The sequence below is a fragment of the Hemiscyllium ocellatum genome, chromosome 26, assembly GCF_020745735.1.
Source record: "Hemiscyllium ocellatum isolate sHemOce1 chromosome 26, sHemOce1.pat.X.cur, whole genome shotgun sequence".
NCBI lineage: Eukaryota > Metazoa > Chordata > Chondrichthyes > Orectolobiformes > Hemiscylliidae > Hemiscyllium > Hemiscyllium ocellatum.
The window spans coordinates 54,360,416-54,380,862 of NC_083426.1; the positions used below are offsets into that span (position 1 = coordinate 54,360,416).

At 41.4% G+C, this 20,447-nt stretch overlaps 1 protein-coding gene across 2 annotated transcripts in view; it reads left to right on the forward strand.

The window, feature by feature from the left end:
• The window catches only part of LOC132828478 (lysine-specific demethylase 5B-like), a 215,027-nt gene that overhangs the window by 90,718 nt on the left and 103,862 nt on the right, over window positions 1-20,447 (forward strand). For both annotated transcript variants that reach the window (XM_060845644.1, XM_060845645.1), the window contains exons 13-14: window positions 8,755-8,874; window positions 9,515-9,709. In XM_060845644.1, the coding sequence (XP_060701627.1) occupies window positions 8,755-8,874; window positions 9,515-9,709 (315 nt within the window). The remainder of the gene's footprint in view (window positions 1-8,754; window positions 8,875-9,514; window positions 9,710-20,447) is intronic.

The following is a 20,447-nucleotide window of genomic DNA, read 5'->3' on the forward strand; positions in this document are numbered from 1 at the left end:
ACTCCCTTTGATATATTATTATAGTGTTCTATTTGGGATTTACAAAGATGCTGCTGTTCCAGTATTTCAGATTATTTTGCACTTCCTTCTCTTTCAATCCCATCCCCAAAAAGTGGCAATATTCAGTAGTAAATACTCATCCCTTTTACTAAAAATGAAAATGTTTTTTCACAGCTTGTACCAGTATATTATCAAGTGAAAAGCAAGAACACTTTATTGTACCACTGTGTTTGACTATGTTTGAATAGTAGGGAAAATACCTGAAATTATCTGAGCTGCATTCTCCTGAGTGTTCAGGTGCTCTGCAGACCCATTTCTAAATGAGTTTCAATTTCCAAAGCTAGTGACTGTACTTCAAAAAACTTTATTGGTTGTAAAGTGGTTTGCGATACTGCAGCTTAAAGGGGTTACTAAATGTAAAGTTTAAAAGCTTTTTTTAAAAAAAAAGCACACATCTTTTGTTCTTTTGGGCCCTACTTTTGCACTAGTTTGTTCTTTGTATGTAATTTCTTTGCACTCCTAATTTGATTTATTTCCCTCAATTCAGCTTTGATGTTGCCACCCTTGAAATTTTGGATTGAATAGTACAGATTTGTCAGTTGTTGACAATCAAGCTCACTGGTGCACAATAATTTGAAGCAAAGCAAAATTGAAATAGAACGAGTGAATTGTCATTTTTGGTGTATAATCTTACCTATTCTCTATGCAAGGATATTTTGAAATTTGTATCCTTCAAGATTTGTGTGTGTAGTCACTATAGTCTTGCCAGACTATGGGTGCTGCTCATTTATTAAAGAGGAGCGACTGGTGGTGATTTAACCTGAGGGTCACCAGACCTCAGGCAAGGGAAGAGGTTGAGAAGGAGAGTCCTTCATGGTAACCTCAAACCGGTGATGGGAATTGAACCCACACTGTTGGCATCACACTGCTCTGTAAACCAACAATGCAGTCAACTGAGCTAAACCAATTTCCCACTTTCAAGATTAAGATTCCTCAACAGCCTTGTGGCGCCAGTGACCCGGGTTCAGTTCCTGCTTCTGGCAACAGTCTTTGTGGAGTTTGCACATGCTCCCAGTGTCTGCATGGGTTTCGTCCGGGTACTCTGGTTTCCTCCCACAATCCAAAGATGTGCAGGTTAGGTGAATTGGCCATGCAAAATTGCCCGCAGTGTTAGGTGTAGGGGAATGGGTCTGGGTGGGTTGCTCTTTGGAGGGTCGGTGTGGACTTGTTGGGCCGAAGGGCCTGTTCCACATTGTAGGGAATCTAATCTAATCTAAATGGTTGACACCATTTCCCATTTCATCTCAAGATCTTGTGCTCCTTTACAAAGCAGCCCAGTTTGGAGCTCCACAGTATGCAGTCTGGCACCTGAACAAAGAAATAATAAAAATGTCGCTTTTTTTAAACCTATCTATAGGTGATGCAAAAATTGCACAGTAAACGATCTTTTAAAGCAGGCAGTAGTACAAAATGAATTTCCAATGTTTTGATCACTTATTTTTGTTAATAAGTATTTACTTTATTTTGCAATAATCTGATTACTAGTAGAAACATTATTTAATGCTATGGCTTAGATCAGGCTGCAATTGTTTTTTCATTTTTCTGCCATACTTATGAATAAATTCATCTGCAACCTTTTAGAACTCTGGTAAAGCTTTAGTGAAATAGTTGTCAACTGATACTTGATTTAACCTATTGCATTGCCTCGTTTCCTCACATGTTGAAATATCCTGGGCCACCTCCAGGTTGGAGCTCATATTATAGAATAATCTGTAGAACTACTAGATACTCTATACTGAAACTTTAATATCCATGTGATGTGAGATGAACAGCTAATATTTTAAAAAAGTCTTTTTAATTTGCTGCATAAAGTATGCATTATCCAAGTAGCTAGAACCTATCTTCCCCATCCCTTGCTTTTAAACTTAGATTTGTCAACAAAGCTTTCCTTAAGCATTTGGTTATCTCCATGTCAAAAGCCTTGAACAGTGGAGACTCGATATGAAATTTGATCAATTGTATTTCTGAATCCATTTATGTAGCACTGTATTTGCTGTATTCAATCTTGAATTTTAAAACTGAAGACATTCCCAAGCTCTTGTTGAAAGACGGCTAGATCAGTAATCTTGAGATTTATTGAACAAATTAGATATTACTTGAACCTCAGCCACAGATAGGGAAATGATTGCCAGTTGTGCCCTTTGCTTTTAAAGTACAGTATATAATTTGTTCCTTGTCTATTCAGACCACCTGTTATAAACTATTGGACTTCCTGAACTGCACATGTTGATAGAAGCTCATGGATTTGACGGATCCCTAATGATATTGGAATGCAGGACTCAAGGGAAGGACATGTCTCTGTGCATGTTGGTTCCCAGTCACTTGTTTCAACTGTAATATATTGCTTCCAAATTAAAGTCTTGTATGCTATATTTCAACATTATCAGAGACTTCTTTAGAATTTACTAGTTCTGTTTAACTTGGAAGCATGCAAATGTAGAGCACGAAGAATTACAACTGATCAATTCCAGTTTCTTAGGGTCCTCACATTATGCAACAACTAATCACTAGGGACTGTTATCCAATTTACTTGAATTTTGTTGATGTAAAAAACTTCCCAGTGGAAGGCAATCATTCTGTATGTTCTTCATGCCTCTTTACAAAAAGTTATAATTGTCTGATTTAATGCCTCTCAAACTGAAACTGTATTCAGCCCCTCTCCATCCCTGTCCATGCCATTGGTTTATTTGATGCTTACAAATTTAACTCCATTATGTATAGAATTCTATTTCACACCATCACAGGAGTTTTAAATCTCCATGTTATTTCAGTATTTCCTCGTCTATAAACAAGACACAGCTCTTTCAGTCAGCAGCATGTGTATAATCTGATTTCCTCTAATTGTGTTATTTCTTACCTAAACTTTCCTTCTGTTTTTCTTTCTTCGAAAGTCCTTGTGTTATCTCAACTTTGTCCAGTGTGCTCTTCCTGTTGCTGACATTAACTCTCAACACCTATTCCAATCTATCACTACTACACTGTCTGCACTCCAAACTTTAAAAATTTAAATTGCCTTGGTTGTAGTAGGCATCTTTTGCTACATAGAACAGTTAGAATTACCGTTCTTATTTTCCCTTCTTGCTAATCTTTATGCCCACCAGATTCAATGGAGTTTGTTTTTGCTAAAGTCTTTCAGATTCCAATTGTTTCACCTATACCTGTCTCTTTGGACAATGACAGTGAATCGAGAATCACTTTCTCCTGTTCTTTCACAACGTATGTCTGTTTGTCAGTGCCATCATCTGCCTTTATTGTGGATGATATTATGAATTTGACAGAAATTTGTATTACAGATGATGACATCATCACTCCCTGCCTGATTTTTATTTCACCTTCCCTGTCAAAACCACATCATCACATCAACTACCGATCACACAATATGGTGCTTTTTTTTTTACAAAATGTCCTATCCTCACCAATTAGTTATCTTTTTGTCCTTCATTCTACTGCTTTAAACCCTTTTAAAAAGTATGTTGCCTTTGATCCAAATTTGTAATTTTAAACTTCCTCACTCATAATTTGGAATTTTCTCAGTCTTGTGAAGAAACTCCTTGATCTTGGTGAATTTGATTTTCACTGATTTCATGCCCTTCTATCTTTTAATCGTTATATTCATATCAACTATTATTCTTGCACACAACAACTCTGCCTCACACTTGCTGTCTGAAAATCAGTTAATGATATTGGTCTCCACAGCTGTCTATATTTTACACTAAACTAGACTTTATGCCGATCCCACTTCTTGCAACTGCTCTTGGAATACAGTCTCCCAGGTCCAGTTGCCACAATAAAATACAGCTGTTGACTATCTTTAGTCACCCCTTCAGTTCCATCTTTAATATTCAGATTCCTGGTGAAGCCTTTACTCTCTCCCATTCTGGGAATTATTTCTTTTCCCTCATGAACTTTACTCCCTTGAGTATATCCTACATGCAATTAGTTTGTCTTTGTGAAAATGAATGATTTTGTTGTTCCTGTTTTTCTCATGGTAAAAATACACGTAAGATACAGGGAAAAGCTTTTCTACTGTCGTCATAGTCTGGCGCAATTTGAGATCTTTAATGTTGAAACATAGCATAAAAGGCTGTAATTTGGAAACAATATATTAATCAAAACAAGTGTGACTGGGAACCGTTGTTTGAAACATTTTAAGAATAATAAAAATAAATAGAAAGATGTAGCTTAGACTCCATCAAACCTGAGCCACCTCATCGTTGAACCATGGCTGCGCTGCCATCCCTCCTCCACTGCCTTGCTGCCATCTACACCAGACCCGACCAACAGTGAAATCATCACTCTTCAGGCATCATCTTTTGCCACTGAGCCGGTGCTGTTCCACCACTGCCTTACTGCTGTCTGTGCCAGACCCACCAACAACAAAGTCACATCTGTCACCACTTGGCCTACCTTGTCAATGTCGTAGTAATGCCCTTTTACCACCGCTGCTTCATTGCCAGTGCTAGACCCAACCGATGAAGTTGCTGCTCTTGAGGTGCCATCTTTCGCCAGTGGGCCTACTTTTGATGTTGCCTCCACCAGTGTTCTAGCTACCAATTCTGATAAAAGGTCTTGTGCTCACCCTGGAAAAGTAAGGCTCACTCATTGCTGCTTCAGTCTGCACTAGGCTCATTCTCACTGCCGTCACGAGGTTAGCACTGAGATCCCTCTGCACTGCTGATGCCATCCAATCTCAGGACAAGAGGTAAAAGAAGAGGTTGGAGTAGACAAGTCCCAGCACTGGGTGCCTACTTTGCTTTTATCTTTTGGTATCAAACTCAGTCTTGTTTTGCTCTACCAGACCATTGACAGCTCCATGGCAGTGATTAACCTTTGACTTTTTTCCGTTAGCAGTCAGTCTACTGCTCTTCACTGCAGTCTTCTGTGTCTTTATTTTCAACAGTAAAGAGCTCATAGACCTTGTAATTGTTACAGTTTAATAAAGGCATTCATTTGCTTTTGCTTCACTCCAAAATAATGTCATTCTATCTTCCCATCTGCCTTCTTTGGTCTCAAATTATCCAGAATATTTGATTTTTTTTTTGCTATGCCCATATATCCACTTAAGTGACTCGTGATGAAAATAATTCCTTCTCCTCAGATACTCCACCCTTCCATCTGTCCATTTTTTAATTTGTACATGGAGTGCGGAGTTAACATTTTATTACCCATCTCCTAATTGTCCTTGTGCATGTGGTGATCTACATTGTCAACTCCCTGCAATCAGGATTTTATTTTGTGGGTATATCCAAAGTGCTTGCTTACTTGAATCTTCTGCCTGTTAAATAGTTGGCTCACATTGTAGATTTAACTGTACAATGGTCCAGATTTCCTCCTTAGAAGGACATTTAAGGAATCAGATGGGTTTTTAAACCATAATTCGATAGCTTAAAGATCATCATTACTCATAAGATTTTTTTAAATTCCAGAGTTATTCATGAAATTAATTTAAATACCCTTAGCTGCTGTGGTGAGCTGAATGCTGATCTCTAGAGAATTAGTCCAGGCACCTGGATTACTAATCTAGTAAAATAAGTGTGATGATTCTGATCTTAGTGAAATGACCAGCACTTTGGCCCCCCTCAAAAAACTCATGAGCTCCTCTATCCTGGTAAATGAAAGCCATACCTCCAACTTTATTTTGCTGAAATTTCTTGAAAATATAGTCATCAACTACATCTATATCAGTCTTTCTTATAACCCCTGTATATAACTCAACAGAAATCTGTTTTTGAAGTAGCCTCATTAAAATAGCACATACGTTTGTTCTTCACTGGCAATCTCAGTATCTTTAGCACTGCTAGTTGTTCTTTCGACCAGTGACGCTTGATTATTTTTATCAATCCATTCATTACCATATCATTTCCCACTATCGATTCTGACACTAACACCGAAGTCAACAGCTTTTCTTGACTCCTTGCATCCTGGCAATTATTCCATTATGTTCCTGGCTTGTTGCCTTGTAAATGCTGGACAGATGGTGAGCTGCAATATTCCCAGCCTCCCACTTACTCTTCTGACAACAGTGTTTATCTGGTTGGTTCAGTTAAGGTTCTGGTCGATGGTGGCAGATTCCACTATGGTAATACCATTAAAGGTAAAGAGGGAATAGTTGGAGCTTCTTATTGCTTAGTGCTGCATAATTATTGCATAATTTTTCTATGTATCAGTTGAATCTAATTGAGGTCTTATTGCAGATGGACATAGACTGGTTCATAATGTGAGAAGTTGAGAATGGTATTCAACACTTTACAATTATCAGCAAAAAACATCATTCCTGACCTTTATGAGCAGAAGATATTTGAGGAAATGGATGAAAATTGTTGGGATTGAGGATGCTGCTCTTGAGGAATTCCTGCAGCAAGTGTGCTGTAGCTGAGTTGACTAGCCTCCAACAAGCACAACAATCATTCTTCACGCTCGATTGACTCCCAACTTGGGAGTGTTTTTCCCCATTGTCTTCAATTATGCTAGAGTTTCTTCATGCTTCACTCGTCCATATATTGCCTTGATGCCAAAGAATTGCCACTATTACTTTATCTCTAGAATTTTTATTTTTATTTCCTAGTTCTGAGTCTGAGTTCGAGTGCCAGTTTAGTTCAGCCAGGCCCATTGATAAGCAGTTTCTTGTGGAGTAGGTATTATTTTAATTACTTATAAATGGCACTGATTTTGACTGAACTGGGGTGATGAGGTGGCAATTAGCTGAATTGGGTTTATCCTTTTGGTGCTTGTTGACAAGACATGGTATAAATGCCATGTCTGTATTAAAGCAACTTGGGTAAGTGTGTGGCTAGATTTTCTTAGGATGTGGGAGTTGCTGGCTCGACCAACATTTTGCCCATCCTATAGCCATTGAAGTGGCGGTGATGGTGATGTCACCAGTATACCCAGCTGAGTTTCTGCTTGTGTCCCTTATATTTGTCCTTTGCAAGTTAGCCTAATATAAAAAAGTGGAGCTACTTTCTTGTCTACCTTTCAAATTTAATTTGGCACATTGTAACCAGTAACTAGCCTGGGACAGATCCCAAGCAGATCTGGTTGCTTTGCAAGTTCCATCTCAATGTACAATCACCTTTGGCCTCCAGTTTCTACCATTTTTGGTTCCTATAATGTGTCAACCTTGTAAATTACTCTTTGAGGCAACAAGTGCCACAGACAATGTAACCAATTACGTACTACTAACATTTGGAGAATCTCTTGTTTGTTCGTTCTATCACGGATTGTCCAGTGGTTTTTGTGTATTGAGATAAAATAATGGAAAATTTCCAACTTGTACTAAATGTCTGCTTTGACTCTACTCTTTTGCTAACCCAAGCAGAAATAAAACCTCGCATGTGCAATATTGATTTGCATATGCATTCATGAGTGACTAGTCTTGTTAAATAAAAGAATAAATCCAGTTTTGTTTTAAACTGGTCTACTTTATACTAGACCAATAATATCTATTGGCCCAGCTACAATTTCAGTAGTTACAGTACCTTCCATATATAAGGCAGTACTGGCAAGTATGACAATTTTTTAACTTGATTAAAAGCCTTAATTATGCCAGTAAAATACAGTATTGGTATTTATTCATAATGTGGTTTGATGCAGTAACTAGACTTGAGTTGCACTGTATTTCAATATCCCTCACTCAGCATTCTTCCTCTTTTTGCTTTTTTTTAAACTTTTGTAAACATTTGCCTCCTTTGTGTGCATAAGCCTGTCTACTAATCTTTTTCACTGCTGCTGACTTCTATTGATATTCAGCTCTTAATCAAGATATTTTTGAATTTCCTCCTGTTTCCAATATGCTTTTGCTTTGCATTTTGTCTTCCTCAGCAGTTATTTTGCAAAGTAGCTTTTTATAGCTATCCTAGTAATTGTTTTTGAATCTTCAAAGTGTGGCTGCTATGTATCTATACTGCTTTTTTTTGTCCATTCACATTGCTCTTGAAGGTTATGGTGCGCCACATTTTTGAATGCAGTTGAGTGACATGCTGACGTTTTGTGGGTACTTAAGGAAACAAATGAATTGTTTTTGATCTGAATTTGTATGCAGGCCAGCCAGGGTATGAATGACAGTTTTCCTGAAAGAACATTCGTAAACCCAGGTTTTGATAACAAGTAGTAGTTTCATGGTGGTTGTTAATTTTTTTCAGATACATTTATTTAACAGAATTTTAAAATTCTCAATCCGTTCTACAAATAAAAATAACTTGCATATTTAAGTTTGGTTTATTTATTTCATAGCTTGTGGATTTGGGCATTATAAGGCATTCTGAGTTTGTGGTAAATTTGTTTTTCAGAAATGTGTATACATGGGATTTATAACATTGTTGACTGAACTTAACATCACAAAAAGTGTACCAACCATAAAGTAGCCACATGTTGTGATGAATACTTGATTAATTGCCAGAATATATTTGTGGCTGTTGAAATAACATTTGAAATTTTGTACAAACTGAATATATGAAGCTGAATTGATATTACAGTAGAAATATTTTCAGCCATGCAGGATTTAGTGGAAAACATTGTTTCTTTAACTCTTTCCTATCTATTCTGCATTAACTTATAAAATGTTTGTTTCGGAAATTACATCTGTAAAGAGCATTAACCCTGAAAACATTATAAGCATGAATCTGGTTGGCAGTGTCCTTCAGAGTTGATTGTTGTCTGTTGAAATTAATTGATTTTTTTTCTCTCTCACCGTAGGTTTATAGAACTAATCAGTGTGCAGGGGAGTTTGTTATCACATTCCCCAGAGCCTATCACAGTGGTTTTAACCAGGGCTTCAACTTTGCCGAAGCTGTGAATTTCTGCACAATGGACTGGGTAAGTGCAAATTTTGCACTTATGGATGAAAATTTGGGGCAGCATGGCAGCTCAGTGGTCAGAACTGCTGTCTCTTAGCAAGAGGAACCTGGGTTCAATTCTAGCCTCGGGTGATAGTCTGTGGAGTTTTACATGTTCTCCCTGTGTCTGCAGGGGTTTGTTCCTGTAGGTTAGGTGGATTGACCATGCTAAATTGCCCTTAGTGTCAAGGGATGTGCTGGTCAGATGGGTTAGCCATGGGACATGCAGGGTTACAGGAATAGGGTAGGAGGTTGGGTCTGGGTGCAGTGCTCTTTTGGAGGATTGGTGTGGAATGAGCTGCTTCCACATGGGGGATTTTATGAAATCTTATGAAATGCAAGCGTCTCTGAGTCTTCCTATGGAGCGAAAGGTAATTTCAAAATTAAAGATCAGATCCATAACTAAATTGAATATGTTTGTTACCATATCAGCAAGAGGTTAATTTATAAAATGAGCAGAAATACTTTTGGAGTTTGCACATGTTAGCATTTATTGTGAACATCAATGTGTGGCCCAAAACGTTGTCCTCCTTTCTACACTTGCCAACGGAACTTTAAAAATGTGTTCTCAAATTGCTTTTTAAAAAATGTCCTGCTTGCTAAGTGTCTTCATCTTGCAGCTACCAATGGGTCGACAGTGTGTGGAACATTACCGTCTCCTGAATCGTTACTGTGTTTTCTCTCATGATGAAATGATTTGTAAGATGGCATCCAAGTCTAAGGATTTGGATGTTGTTTTAGCATCTGCTGTCTATAAGGATATGGTCATTATGATAGAGGAAGAGAAGAAATTGCGGGAAGCTGTTCGTAAAATGGTGAGTGCTGCAGAAATTAAATGTTTGTGTAACAAAATCTCCACTCATTTTCCGTCAGAAGTATCGTTCACCTTTATGTCAACACTGTTTACTCCTGTTGTTATATTAGTCTCTAGGCTGAGTCCCTATATGGTTTGTCACCTGCAAGTTCAAATGCTCATTGGTGCTCTGCGATATGGTACCTGTACTACATGGCAGAGCACCCTTTAAGTCCATCTTGTGCAAAACCTCTATCTCTACTCAAATACCAGTCAGTTACAGTTGCGCTGTCACTAACTCCAACGTGGTTCACTACTTGCCCGAGTACATTAAATACAAAACCATTGCAGTTTACTTTTTAGGACTTGACCCCAATCTGTTAAAGTCAAATGATAGAATTCTGGGCATTTATGCTGGGCTGGAGTATCCAGTTGTCATTTTCCATCTAAATGCCAAAGGCATAGATAGGACTATGAAAGAGCTTCTGTTTTGAACATATGAGCTGCTGAGAGCTAAACTTTAAAAGCAGGACCTCAAATATTATTAATCTCTGGACTATTACTTGTTCCATCTACAAAGTGGCGGAGAGTTAGAAAAGTGAATGCTTGATCCAAAGGCTGGTGTGGGGAAATGAGTTTTGATACTTTGTTTTTACCCAAAGTGCTGGGGAAACTGAGCACATCTGTCAGTATCTGGAGACTGAAACCAAGTTAATCTTGAGACTTTTTTAATGGAATTGATCAGGGCTGAGAAATTACGGTATTTACTTGATTCAGAAGAAGTCATTGATGAAGCAGTTGAAGATTGTTGGGATTTGGGCTGAGTGAACTGAATAGATTTTTATGATTTAAAGACCCATTTTTAATTTTCAGTATGTTTAATTCTGGGCTAAAATGAGTGAAGAAGTCTTTTTTTAAAAAAAAACTCAAAGATGGATGCCGTAAGTTTTTTTTTAAAGACAAGCTGATACTGGTTGTAATCATTATTGCAGCTGCTCTTTCAAGCAGTAATTGATTGAAGGATTACATCTGGATGGAGTTTTGGTTCGCAACAGGAAGTTGATTTGGCCTGTTGTTTAACGACAGGTTATCAAAGACAGCAGGTAGAAAGTGAGATCTGCAGATGCTGGAGATCAGAGTAGAGTGTGTGTTGCTGGAAAAGCGCAGCAGGCCATGCAGCATTCAAGGAGCAGGAGAATTGATGTTTGGGGCCGGAGCCCTTCATGAGGAATGAGGCTGGGACCCTCTGTGGTGGAGAGATAAATGGGAGGGGGTGGGGCTGGGGCTGGGGAGAAGGTTGCTAAGAGTGCAGTAGGTGAGTGGGGTTAAAGGTGATAGGTCAGGGAGGAGGGTGGAGCGGACAGGTGGGAAGGAAGATTGACAGTTGGGACAGGTCATGAGCACGGTGCTGAGCTGGGAGGTTGGAACTGGGATAGGGTGAGAGGGTGGTGGGGAGGAATGAGGAAACTGGTGAAGTCCACACTGATGTCCTGGGCCATTAAAGACAGCAGTTTACTGCCTGTCAACGACTATGTGATTAGTTATTGAGAAAGGAACAACTTGGCCTGTGAACATGATACAGGGAAGCTATTTAGATACTGGAAACATGCTCTCTGTTAACTGCAGTAAGTCATCTTAATCCCAAAGAAACTGTTTGTTTTCCCTTCAGTTCTTGTTACTTGTGACTTTTAGAGTTGAGAATGTGGTGCGGGAAAAGCACAGCAGATCAGCCCTCATCTGAGGAGCAGGAAAATTGATGTTTTGGGCAAAAGCCCTTCATCAGGAATGAGGCTAGGAGCTTCGGGGGTAGAAAGATAAATTGGAGGGAGAAGGGAGAGTGCAGTAGATGGATGGAGTAATGGTGATAGATCAGAGGGGAGGGTGGAGTGGATAGGTGGGAAGGAAGATGGACAGGTCCTGAGGATGGTGCTGAGCTGGAAGGTTGGAACTGGGATAAGGTGGGGGGAGGGAAACACATGAGGAAACTGGTGAAATCCACATTGATTCCACGGAGTTGGCGGAAGATGAGACGTTCTTCCTCCAGGCGCAGGTCGTAAGGGATTGGCGATGGCGGAGGCCCAGGATCTGCATGTCCTCGGTGGAGTGGGAGGGGAGTCGAAGTGTTTAGCACAGGGCTGTGCGGTTGGTTGGTGCGCATGTGCCAGAGATGTTCTTTGACACGCTCTGTGAGTAGGTGTCATGTCTCCCCAATATAGAGGAGCCTGCATCGGTAGCAATGGATACAGTAAATGACGTGTGGAAGTGCAGGTGAAACCTTGGATATGGAAGGCTCCTTTGGGGCTTGGATGGAGGTGAGGGGAGATGTTGGAGGTGTGGGCGCAGGTTTTGTAATTCCTGCGCTGGCAAGGGAAGGTGTCAGGAGGGGAGAGTGGGTTGGGGGGCGTGGACCTGACTAGGTAGTCGTGGAGGGAATGATCTTTATGGAAAGCAGATAGGGATGGGGAGAGGAAGTATATCACTGGTGGGTCCATTTGTAGGTGGCAGAAATGGTGGAGGATGATGCATGGTGGTTGGTGGGGTGGAAGGTGACGATCAGGAAGTTCTGTCCTTGTTGTGATTGGAGGAGTGGGGTTCGAGGGCGGAGGTGCAGGAAGTAGATGAGATGTGCTGGAGGGCATCATCGACCACGTGGGAGGGCAAATTGCACCTTAATAAAGGAGGCCTTCTGGTGTGTTTCTGTGGTGGAACAGCTCCTCCTGGGAGCAGATGCAGTGAAATTGGGAATAAGGGGATAGCATTTTTGCAGGAGGCAGGGTGGGTGGAGGTGTAATCCAGGCGGCTGTGAGAGTTGGTAGGTTTGTAGAAGATGTCAGTGTTGAGTCTGTCATCAACTTTACAAACACGACCTTAAATTAACCTGGACCATCTCAGACACCTCCCTTCCCTTCCTGGACCCCTCCATCTCCATCAATGGTGACTAACTCAACACTGACGTTTTCTAGAAACCTACAGACTCTCACAGCTACCTAGATTACACCTTCTCCCACCCTTCCTCCTGTGAAAATGCTATCCCTTATTCTCAATTTCTCTGCCTCCGCTGCACCTGCTCCCAGGAGGACCAGTTCCACCACAGAACACACCAGATGTCTCCTCCTAAGACTGCAATTTTCCCTCCCATGTGGTTGATTATGCCCTCCAGTGATCTCCTCTACTTCCTGCACCTCTGCCCTCCAATCACAACAAGGACAGCGCCTCTCCCCCCAGGTCCATACCTTCCATTTCACCAACCTCCCTATACATCACATCAGCCTCCACCATTTCTACCACCTACAAATGGACCCCACCACCAGAGATGGATTTCCCTCCCTACACCTATCTGCTTTCCATAAAGACCATTCCCTCCACATCTACCTCATCAGGTCCACGCTCTCCAACAACTTGCCCTCTCCTCCTGACAACTTGCCCACCACTGCAGGAATTGCAAAACCTGTTCCCACACCTGCCCCCCTCACCTCTGTCGAAGGCCCCAAAGGAGCCTTCCACATCCATCAGAGTTTCACCTGCACTTCCACACGTGTCGTCATTTACTGTATCCGTCCTCTCGATGCGGTCTCCTCTACCCTAGGGAGACAGGACACCTACTCGCAGAGGACTTCAGAGAACATCTCGGGGACACCCACATCAACCAACCCCACCTCCACATGGGCCGAACACTTCAACTCCCACTCCACCGAGGACATGCAGGTCCTGGGCTGCCTCCATCGTCACTCCCTTACCACCCAACGCCTGGAGGAAGAATGCCTCAACTTCCGCCTTGGGACTCTCCAACCCCATGAATGGACGATAGGTGCAGGAGTAGGCCATTCTCCCCTTCGAACCTGCACCACCATTCAATATGATCATGGCTGATCATCCTTAATCAGTATCCTGTTCCTGTCTTATCTTCATAATCCTTGATTCCATTATCCTTGACAGCTCTATCCAACTCTTTTTCTTAAATGAATCCAGAGACTGGGCCTCCACTGCCCTCTGGGGCAGAGCATTCCACACAGCCACCACACTCTGGGTGAAAAAGTTTCTCCTCATCTCTGTCCTAAATGGTCTACGTTGTATTTTTAAGCTGTGTCCTCTGGTTCGGCACCCGCCCATCAGCGGAAACATGTTTCCTGCATCCAGAGTGTCCAGTCCTTTCATAATCTTGTATGTCTCGATCAGATCCCCTCTCGGTCTTCTAAACGCAAGAGTATACAAGCCCAGTTGCTCGAGTCTTTCAGTGTAAGGTAATCCCACTATTCCAGGAATTGACCTGGTGAACCTACGCTGCACTCCCTCAATAGCCAGAATGTCTTTCCTCAAATTTGGAGACCAGAACTGCACACAATACTCCAGGTGTGGTCTCACTGGGGCCCTGTACAGCTGCGGAAGAACCTCTTTGCTTCTATACTCAATCCCTCTTGTTCTGAAGACCAGCATGCTATTAGCTGCCTTCACTACCTGCTGTACCTCCATTGACTGGTGTACAAGAACACCCAGATCTCCCTGTGCTGCCCCTTTACTACCTAAATAGAATCAATTTAGGTAATCTGCCTTCCTGTTCTTGCCACCAAAGTGAATAACCATACATTTATCCACATTAAGCTGCATCTGACCACTCACCTAACTTGGCCAGGTCACCCTGTAATATCCTAGCATCCTCATCACATTTCACCCTGCCACCCAGCTTAGTATTATCAGCAAATTTGCTAATGTTATTACTAATACCATCTTCTATATCATTAACATATATTGTAAAAAGCTACGATCCCAGTACTGATCTCTGCTGTACCCCACTGGTCACTGCCTGCCATTCCGAAATTGAGCCGTTTATTACTACTACTCTTTTGTTTCCTATCAGCCAACCAACTTTCAATCCAAGTTAGTACTTTGCCCCCAATACCATGCGCCCTAATTTTTCTCACTGACCTCCTATGTGGGACTTTAGCAAAAGCTTTCTGAAAGTCCAGGTACACAACATCTACTGGATCTCCCCCGTCCATCTTCAGAGTTACATCCTCAAAAAATTCCAGAAGATTAGTCAAGCATGATTTCCCCTTCATAAATCCATGCTGACTCTGACCTATCCTGTTACTTATATCCAGATGTGTCGTAATTTCATCCCACATAATAGACTCCAGCATGTTTCCCACCACTGAGGTCAGACTAACTGGTCTATAATTTCCTGCTTTCTCTCTCCCACCTTTCTTAAAAAGTGGTATAACATTAGCCACCCTCCAATCCACAGGAACTGATCTCGAATCTATCGAACTCTGGAAAATAATCACCAACGCATCCACGATTTCTCGAGCCATCTCCTTCAGTACCCTGGGATGTAGACCATCGAGCCCTGGGGACTTATCAATCTTCAGACCTAACAGTGTCTCCAACACCAATTCCTGGGAAATATAAATTCCCTTAAGTTGTCCTTCAGCCACTGTTACCTCTGGGGAAGACACAAGCAATCTCCCTGTGAACACAGATCTGAAGTACCCATTTAATTCTTCTGCCGTTTCTTTGTTCCCTGTAATATATTCCCCTGTTTCTGTCCTCAAGGGCTCAATTTTACACTTAACCATTTTTTTGCCTTTCACATACCTTAAAAAAAACTTTTACTATCCTCCTTTATATTATTTGCCAGTTTACCTTCGTACCTCATTTTTTCTCTGTGTATTTCCTTCTTAGTAATCCTCTGTTCTTTAAAAGCTTCCCAGTCCTCTGTTTTCCCATTTATCTTTGCTATGTTATACTTTTTCTCTTTTAACTTTATCTGTTTCTTAATTTCCATCGTCAGCCACGGCCACCCATGCCTCCTCCTAGGATCTTCCTTCCTTTTTGGAATGAACTGATCCTACAAATTCTGCATTATACACAGAAGTATCCGCCATTGTTCCTCCACTGTCATCCCTGCTAAGGTATTGCACCGTTGAACTTTGGCCAGCTCCTCCCTCATAGCACCATAGTTCCCTTTATTCAACTGAAAAATTGTACCCTCTCCCTGTCAAATTGCAGATTGAAGCTTATTGTATTATGGTCACTACTTCCCAATGACTCCTTCACTTCGAGGTCCCTGACCAATTCTGGCTCGTTGCACAATACGAGATCCAGAATTGCCTTCGCCCTGGTTGGCTCCAGCACCAGCTGTTCTAAGAATCCATCTTTGAGGCACTCCACAAAGTCTCTTTCTTGAGGTCCAATACCATCCTGATTCTCCCAGTCTACCTGCATGTTGAAATCCCCCATAACAACTCTAGTAACATCTTTGTGACAGGCCAATTTCAGCTCCTGATTCAACTTATATCTGACATCCAGACTACTGTTTGGGGGCCTGTAGATAACTCCCAAGAGGGTCTTTTTACCCTTAGTATTTCTCAGCTCTATCCACACTGACTCTACATCCCTTGATTCTAGGTTCCCCCCCGCGCAAGGGACTGAATATCATCCCTTACCAACATGGCCACCCCACCCCCTCTGCCCGTCAGTCTGTCCTTACAATAAGAGGTGTAGCCTTGACTATTCATTTCCCAGGCCCTGTCCACTTTGTCCACTTGAAGCCACGTCTCAGTTATCCCCACAATATAGTATTTGCCAATCTCTAAAAGAGCCTCAAGCTCATCCATCTTATTTCTAATACTTCGTGCATTCATGTATAGTATTTTTAATTTGTTACTACCTTAAACCTTCCCATCAACTCCTATATCACTCAACCTTACAGCATGATCCCTTTGAGTTTTCTGCCTCATTGATACAGTTGTCTTTCTTGACTTCCCTTGTTCTAACTTTCCCTCCAATATCCTTATTAAACATCCAGTTTGTTCCCACCCAAACACACACCCCCAATACTTAGTTTAAACGCAAACCTGCCTGCCAGGATGCTGGCCCCTAACCTATCAAGGTGCAAACTGTCTCTCTTGTAGAATTTATGCTTACCACAAAACATACCTCAGTGATCCAGGAATTTAAATCCTTGCTTCCTGCACCAGTTCCCCAACCACACGTTCAAGTTCATAATTTCCCTGTTTCTGGCTTCACCAGCCCGAGGAACTGGAAGGAAACCGGAGATAACCACCTTGGATGTCCTGCTTTTCAGCCTTCTTCCTAGTTCTCCGAAGTCCTGCTGTAGTATGCTCCTCCTTTTCTTCCCGACATCATTTGTGTCGACATGTACCACCACCTCTGGCTCTTCACCTTCGTCCTTGAGGATTTCTTGCACTCTGTGATGTCTTTTAACCCTGGCACCAGGAAGGCAACACACCATCCTTAAGTCCCATCTGCTGCCACAAAAACCCTGGTCAGTTCCTCTCACTATGGAGTCCCCTATTACCATGGCTTTGTGCGATATCCGACTCTTCTGCTCTGTCTCCACGCCAACTTTTGATTGACAGACCTGGCCGCCTCACAGACTGGCAGTGTCATCTGTCTCTACTGTTTCCAAAAGATTCATCTTGTTCCTGACAGGTACTTCTTCCGGGGTCTCTTGCACCTGTCTCCTCTCTGCCTTCCTCATCATCTGCTCTCTTCTGATACGATGGTGTAATAACCTCGCTGAAGGTCTTGTCCAGAAAGATCTTGTTCCCTTGGATGAGCCTAAGTCCTCGAGTTCTTTCATCAGTGCTGCAATATGCTCTACCAGTAGCTGAACGTGCACACACTTTCCACACTTATATGAGCCAGACGCACCAGAGTGTTGACCTCCCACATCAAACACATAGCACACTGAACCAGCTTGGCCCTCTTCAACTGTGGTGTAATCACTTCACTCAACCTCCTTGTCAAAGACTCCTGAGCTAAAGCCTCACTCTTCAATCCACAGGAACTTCCTTGGACCCTCTTTTTGGGGCAAGTCTGTGGACTTTTAATTTAGGTTAGAGGAGGAGGGAGGGAGGCCCTACTTTGTAGGACCTGGGGTCTAGAACACACCCACTCAAATAACAATCACTTACCTTCTCGACTGGCTTTGCCTTCACTTCCGCCCAGCTCCTGCCACACTCTGATGCGAAAAGACCATTGGTGTTGAGGTAAGTTCCTAAATAACCTGTGAATCAATGTGGATTTCAGCAGTTTCTTCATGCACCGCCCCCCCCCACCCCACCTCTTATCCCAGTTCCACCCTCCCAGCTCAGCACCATCCTCCAGACCTGTCCTACCAGTCCACCTTCCTTCCCACCTATCCACCCACCCTCCCCTCCTTTATTATTATTATTATCCTTACCCCCCACCTCCATCCACCTCTTCCACTCTCAGCTACCTTCCCCTACACCCCAGCTTCACTTCCCCTCCCATTTATCTCTTCACCCCCCCCATGCTCCCAGCCTCATTCCTGATGGAGGACCTTTGCCCAAAACGTTGATTTTTCTGCTCCTCAGATGCTGCCTTACGTGCTGTGCTTTTCTAGCACCACACTCTCAACAAGAATCATAATCAATTCAACAGGCTTTGTGAGAAATGATCATTAAACTTCTCCTACCGCTGATCACTGTTCATAATCCTCCGCCTTTTATCCCTATCTGTGTAATAGAAGTTTATAAGGGATTAGTTCTATACTGACAATTGATAACTGTTCACCTGTAGCTAGAGTCTATTTACTATGTAATAAAGCTTCAAATACAAAAACTATGCTTTCTGTCAATATGGGTCTCTGGAAGACTGGTAACTAGGGAATTTGTGTACTTCTAAAAGTCTTTTGTGATAACTCTGGAAATAGTGGGCTTGATTTCTAGCATGCCACCTCAATGGATTTTGGGAGGGTTATCTGGAATAGTTCAATTTGAAACAGAGGTAATGAGGATTTGTAGTATTAGTAACATAGTGAAGTAAGGTGCCAGGTCTTGAATTGCATTTAAGGCATGGCACTAGAAGTGACAAATGGCAATGGCAGTCTTAAGGCAACTTTCAGAGATCAGGTTGATTTGACTTGATGGGTAAACTGGAAGTAACATTGCCAGGCAGGGCAAGAAAGACAGAGATACTTGAGGTACTAGCATGGCTAGTTTTAGTTTTAAGAGGAAATACAAGAGGGTCTTGGTAGTTGAGAGATGTAGCATTAGAATTAGGTGATATTCAGTCAGAGTTAAAGCAGTTTGAACTTAAGAGAATGGAGGAAAAAAACTGGAGATGGGATTCCATAGGGAAGGAAATGTCCAGAAAGGGAAATGGAATTGAAAAGAATGGAAATGAGGAAACTAGAATTAGAAATGCATAGAGAAGATGAAAAGATGAAATGAGGAAATGTGAATGTAAGGTTACAATAATACAGTTGAAATGGGAGGCTTCAGAAATTGCTACAGGCTCTCATGGGGAGAATCTTTGTGATAATTTGAGATCCAGTAAAGAATGTTTAAAGACCTATAAAAATTTGAGGAAAAGGATGTTGAGGTATTCTTCATGTCATTTCAGAAAATGGATGGACAATCAAATTGGGGGATGAAGGGGACTTGACATTACTCGTGGAGTATGCTGACAGATGAAGCACAGGAAATTTATATTTCAGAGGTTTCTCTGGATTTTAATTCTCCAAGCATAACTGTATTGGCTGCATGTGAGTGTTGTCTGAGGCAAAGGCTCTAGAACTTAAAGAAGTAACCTGCATAAATATACACTACGTTTGAAAGATATAAACAAGGTTTTGTTAGGTGGATACTAGCGTTAGCAACTAAAACTATGTATGGCACTCTGAGAAATTATTCTCTTAGAGAAATTTAGAAACTCACTGATCATCTCACGTCAAATGATAATAAGGGAGGAAGTGAAAAACGGCTGAGATGTTTCAATTGCAATAAGGTGAATCAACTGGGAGTTGAGAGGGAAATTGATGGGATTTGGAGTTCAGAAGAGCGAGTGCAAAGTCCAGTTGCAGTGTGACCTTGTCTGGAATAGTAGTTAGGGTAGTTAAGAAAATATCCTCTGAATGGAGTTGATTTACTCCTGTGGAATGATTTAACGAGAGTGAAAACGTTACCTCTGTTCATGGGATGGCTAGTTAAGGCTGAAGAGGAGGAGTGTTTGCTGGAATAGGTTCGGGATATTTTTCCATTTATTTTGGGACCAGAGAATTGAATTATGGTTAATCACCAAAAGTCGCAGTAATGCCACAAGCAAATGTTAGGATAGCTGAAACACTACTGAAGAATGAGATTGTTCAAAAGAAGTATTTGGTATGTTCTTGTGAATGGAATCTCAGGAAGCAGATCTAGTGTTAATTAAGTACAGACAGATCTCATTGAAGCTAACGCAGAAGGAGTTAGTGTTATTATATTGAAAATTGAATTCAGATGAACACCTGCATACATCCTTAGATATTGTCTAGAAATTGTAAGGTAATATTGAGAACAGCATATGAATTTCTTATGGCAGTTTATAAAGAAATATGGAAAATGCGGCATTTTGCATGGTCAAGACTTCATAAAGGTAACAGCGAAACTGTCAGATGATAGGAACACCTCAATGAAATCAGCACCAGTTTTGCAGAATCATTCAGTCTGGAATTACTAGATTGTGTCCAAAGAGAAGAATACCATTATATGCTTACAATTATGTACATGCCAACTCAATTGCCAGAAGCTATAGACCGCTTTAAAGACAGCTATGATTAGTGGTGATGGATATTTTGGAAGTTTTTATTAAAAAAATTGTTTTGGGCTACAGATTAAAAGAAAATCTAATCAGCGTTCTAATTTAGTCTAACGTTTTTTGTTAAATCATTCACAGTTTAGGTATTGACGTCAACTATATATCATGCAAAAATACTGCTACCATTGTGCACTCAA